We start from the raw sequence: 3,654 nt of genomic DNA on the forward strand, positions 1-3,654 counted from the left end.
GAGGGGGGCAGTCGGGAAGGAGGGTGTGTGTGTGTTGGTCGGGAGGGTGTGTGTGTGTTGGTCGGGAGGGGGGGCAGTCGCAAGGGTATGTGGTGTGTGTGTGTGTTTGTCGGGAGGGTGTGTGTGTGTTGGTCGGGACGGTGTGTGTGTGTGTGTGCATGTGTGTGGAGGGGGGGCAGTCGGGAGGGAGGGTGTGTGTGTTGGTCGGGAGGGTGTGTGTTGGTCAGGAGGGTGTGTGTGTGTGATACTTACACATGGTGAACAGCTCTGAGAGGTTGCCGTTGCCGGCCTCTGAGCGCACCTCAGATGACAGGAAGCCCTCAGAGTCCAGGGAGCAGCCCAGCTCCTAGAACACACACACACACACACACACACACACACACACACACACACACACACACAATGTAAGTACACAAAGAGGCCGCCAATGCTGTCACACACACACAGAATATAAGTACGTTCTCAGACAGACAGACAGACACACACGCACACACACAGTACCTTGAGTGCGGTGCGTGCAGCGTCTACGTTGGCGAAGGCAGGCAGGACGTAGTTGGAGAAGGTGTCTGTGTCGGCGACCACGCCCACTTCCTGCATCCCCTTCACCACCTCCAGGACCCCTACAGGAAGAGAACAACAGTTACTCTGGAACCTTCTCTACTCACACAGAATCTTCTAGAACCTTCTCTACTCACTCACTCACACACACACTCACTCACACAGTATGCAGCTACAGGACGTATGGGCTGTTGACAGTTTATGGGGCCTACAAGTGAGCTGGTACACACATTCTCATACACATCACCATCATGCTAATTATTATTAACATCCCCCCCCACACCAATATCACCCGCCACCCCACCACCCCTGCTGGTCCTGGGGCTCTCCTCCAGGGGAGGCCGTAGGAACAGACCCATGCATATGGAGCAGCCACTCTGCCTGGGACTACATTGGAGTGTGTCCACGGGTGAGATGAACTTGTGAGAGAGAGAGACAGAGTGTGTGTGTGTGTGTTGGCGATGTGTGTGTATGTGTGTGTGTTTGGCCGATATGTGTGTGTGTGTGTGTGTGTGTGTGCGTTGGCGATGTGTGTGTGTTCCATGTTTACTCTCCACTCAGGCAGCTCTGTGCAAGCTTGTCCTCCAGGGAGAGCCCTGTTCACCTGGCTATACCCGCCATCGCCCCAACGCACCTGAATAAAACATACACAGTGCTTTTAAACCGCCATTAGACCCTGCCTCAGAGCCCTTAGGCCTGGGGGGGGGGGGGGGGGGGCATTAGTCAGGTAAAGCACCTGAATGGACTTGCCATCTCATCACTCCATCTCCCTCTCCATCTCACTTGTTCATTCATCCTCCTCCTCCTCCTCCTCCTCCTCCTCCTCCTCTCACTAAGCCCTCTGGCTTTCAAGAAAAAAAAGTAAAAACAGCAGATCTGGTAGCTTTCTTCTCAACGGAGCGCGAGAGCATCCTTTCATCCTTTCGCCCCCTCCGCCCCCTCCCCTCCATCCATCTATCCATCCCCATCCTGTCTTCGGTTTTTATGAAAGAGGGAGCACCTGTTTTCCTGTTGAATTATCGATGATGCATTTTGGAGCGAGCCAGACAGAGAGAGAGAGAGAGAGATAAGGCCCGTGAATGGAGATGCTAAATGTACACACAGGCCTGCCTATCACGTGTGCTTCCAAACAATCAGCATCCCCCCCCCCCCCCCCCACCCCCCCCGCAAGCTGTTACCAAGCCAGCCAGCCAGCCAGCCAGCGAGAGTGTTAGGGAGGGCTTTTAAAAACCCAAACGGTCCCGGTTCAGTGGGTGCTCAGCGAAACGCCGACACTCAGGTTTACAGACGGGCTTCGTGTCTCCGGTGCGTGGAGCAGAGCTCGCATCCTCTCAGGTGAAGCCAGAGAGGGAGAGAGGGAGCTAGATAACCTTTCCCCGAGCCGTACGCCTGCACTCTCAACAACAACACTGGAGAGGAAGGATTTGCGCTGTGGGAATATCGACCTTCTGTAGATACCTAGGTATAGGACGGTCCGGGTCAGGAACGTCAACCTTCCTACCTAGGTATCTACTGTAGGACTATCCAGGTCAGAAATATCAGCCTTCCCACCGAGGGATAGGATTGCCGAAATATCTCCGGGTAAGCCTGAGGCACACTGGGAGCTGAGTAGAGCAACTCTAGTCTACAGACCAACTAGGACAGACCAGACCAACTAGGACAGACCAGACCAACTAGGACAGATCAGACCAACTAGGACAGATCAGACCAACTAGGACAGACCAGACTAAGAAGGACAGACCAGACCAACTAGGACAGGCCAGGCCAGACCAACTAGGACAGGCCAGACCAACTAGGACAGATCAGACCAGACCAACTAGGACAGGCCAGACCAACTAGGACAGACCAGACCAGACCAGACCAACTAGGACAGACCAGACCAGACCAACTTGGAGACACCAGACCAACTAGGACAGTCCAGACTAAGAAGGACAGACCAGACCAACTAGGACAGACCAGACTAAGAAGGACAGACCAGACCAGACCAGACCAACTAGGACAGACCAGACCAGACTAACTTGGAGACACCAGACCAACTAGGACAGTCCAGACTAAGAAGGACAGACCAGACCAACTAGGACAGACCAGACTAAGAAGGACAGACCAGGACAGACCAACTAGGGCAGACCAGACCAGACCAACTAGGACAGACCAGACCAGACCAACTAGGACAGACCAGACCAGGACTAGGACAGACAAGACCAACTAGGACAGGCCAGACCAGGACTACAGAACAACAAGACCAACTAGGACAGACCAGACCAATTATGGACAGAACAGGCCAGACCAACTAGGACAGATCAGACCAGGATGAGGACAGACCAGGACTAGGACAGACAAACTAGGGCAGACCGGACCAGGACAACAGAACAACCAGACCAGACCAACTAGGACAGACCAGGCCAACTAGAACAGAACAGACCAGACTGGACTATAGGCATAGGAAAAAATATAGAAATTCAATATTCTGCAATATGAAAAAGTGACGATACGTATGAAGAAGAATAAGATGTCCATATAGAGGGCCAGGGCCCAGGGCCAGACTCAGGCCAGACCAAAACAGACTTGACTATAGGCAGAGAGAGAGAGAGAGAGAAACAAAGGAGGTAGAGGTGAGAGGAGAAGAGCAGAGTGAACTAGTTCATCCTCTTCCTCTGTCCTTGAAGTGACTACCTGTCACTTTTCTCTCCCTCCCTCCCTCCCTCCCTTTCTCCCTGTAGAAGAAGAGCACAGGTGGCCGTGATGATGCCAGACGGAATCACTGCCGAGAGACTCTCCTTCCATTAATGACCACAGACCCACACTGCAGCACGGCTTTTCCCCTCAAACGTAAAAAGCTTCTTCGGAGCGAAAGACGGGAAAGGCGGCGGCCGCCACAGCCGCACTCCCTCTCTCCCTCTCTCGCCGTGTCACAAGCGATAAGAGCGTGCTCCCTGCTCGCGAGTGACATGCGGCCGCAAGCGGGTGGAACAAAAGCAAAGCATATGCTTCCGCAATCTTCGCCTGCCCAAATCCACACCTCATCAAAATGCTAAGTTTTTTTTTTTGTTCCTGGGTGGTGCGGGGCGGTGGGAGAGAGAGAGAGAGGGGGGGGGG

General features: G+C 53.7%; 1 protein-coding gene across 1 annotated transcript in view; it reads right to left on the reverse strand.

Annotated features, from left to right (window-relative positions):
* Positions 1-252: 252 nt before the first annotated feature.
* Positions 253-3,654, reverse strand: part of LOC310824684 (leucine-rich PPR motif-containing protein, mitochondrial-like) — a gene marked incomplete at its 3' end in the record, with an annotated part of 11,909 nt that continues 8,507 nt past the window's right edge. The window contains exons 12-13 of the mRNA XM_083697938.1: positions 502-620; positions 253-346 (exon numbers count right to left, since the gene is read on the reverse strand). Of these exons, the coding sequence (XP_083554064.1) occupies positions 253-346; positions 502-620 (213 nt within the window). The remainder of the gene's footprint in view (positions 347-501; positions 621-3,654) is intronic.

The sequence above is a fragment of the Argentina silus genome (genome assembly GCF_951799395.1).
Source record: "Argentina silus genome assembly, contig: scaffold_563, whole genome shotgun sequence".
NCBI lineage: Eukaryota > Metazoa > Chordata > Actinopteri > Argentiniformes > Argentinidae > Argentina > Argentina silus.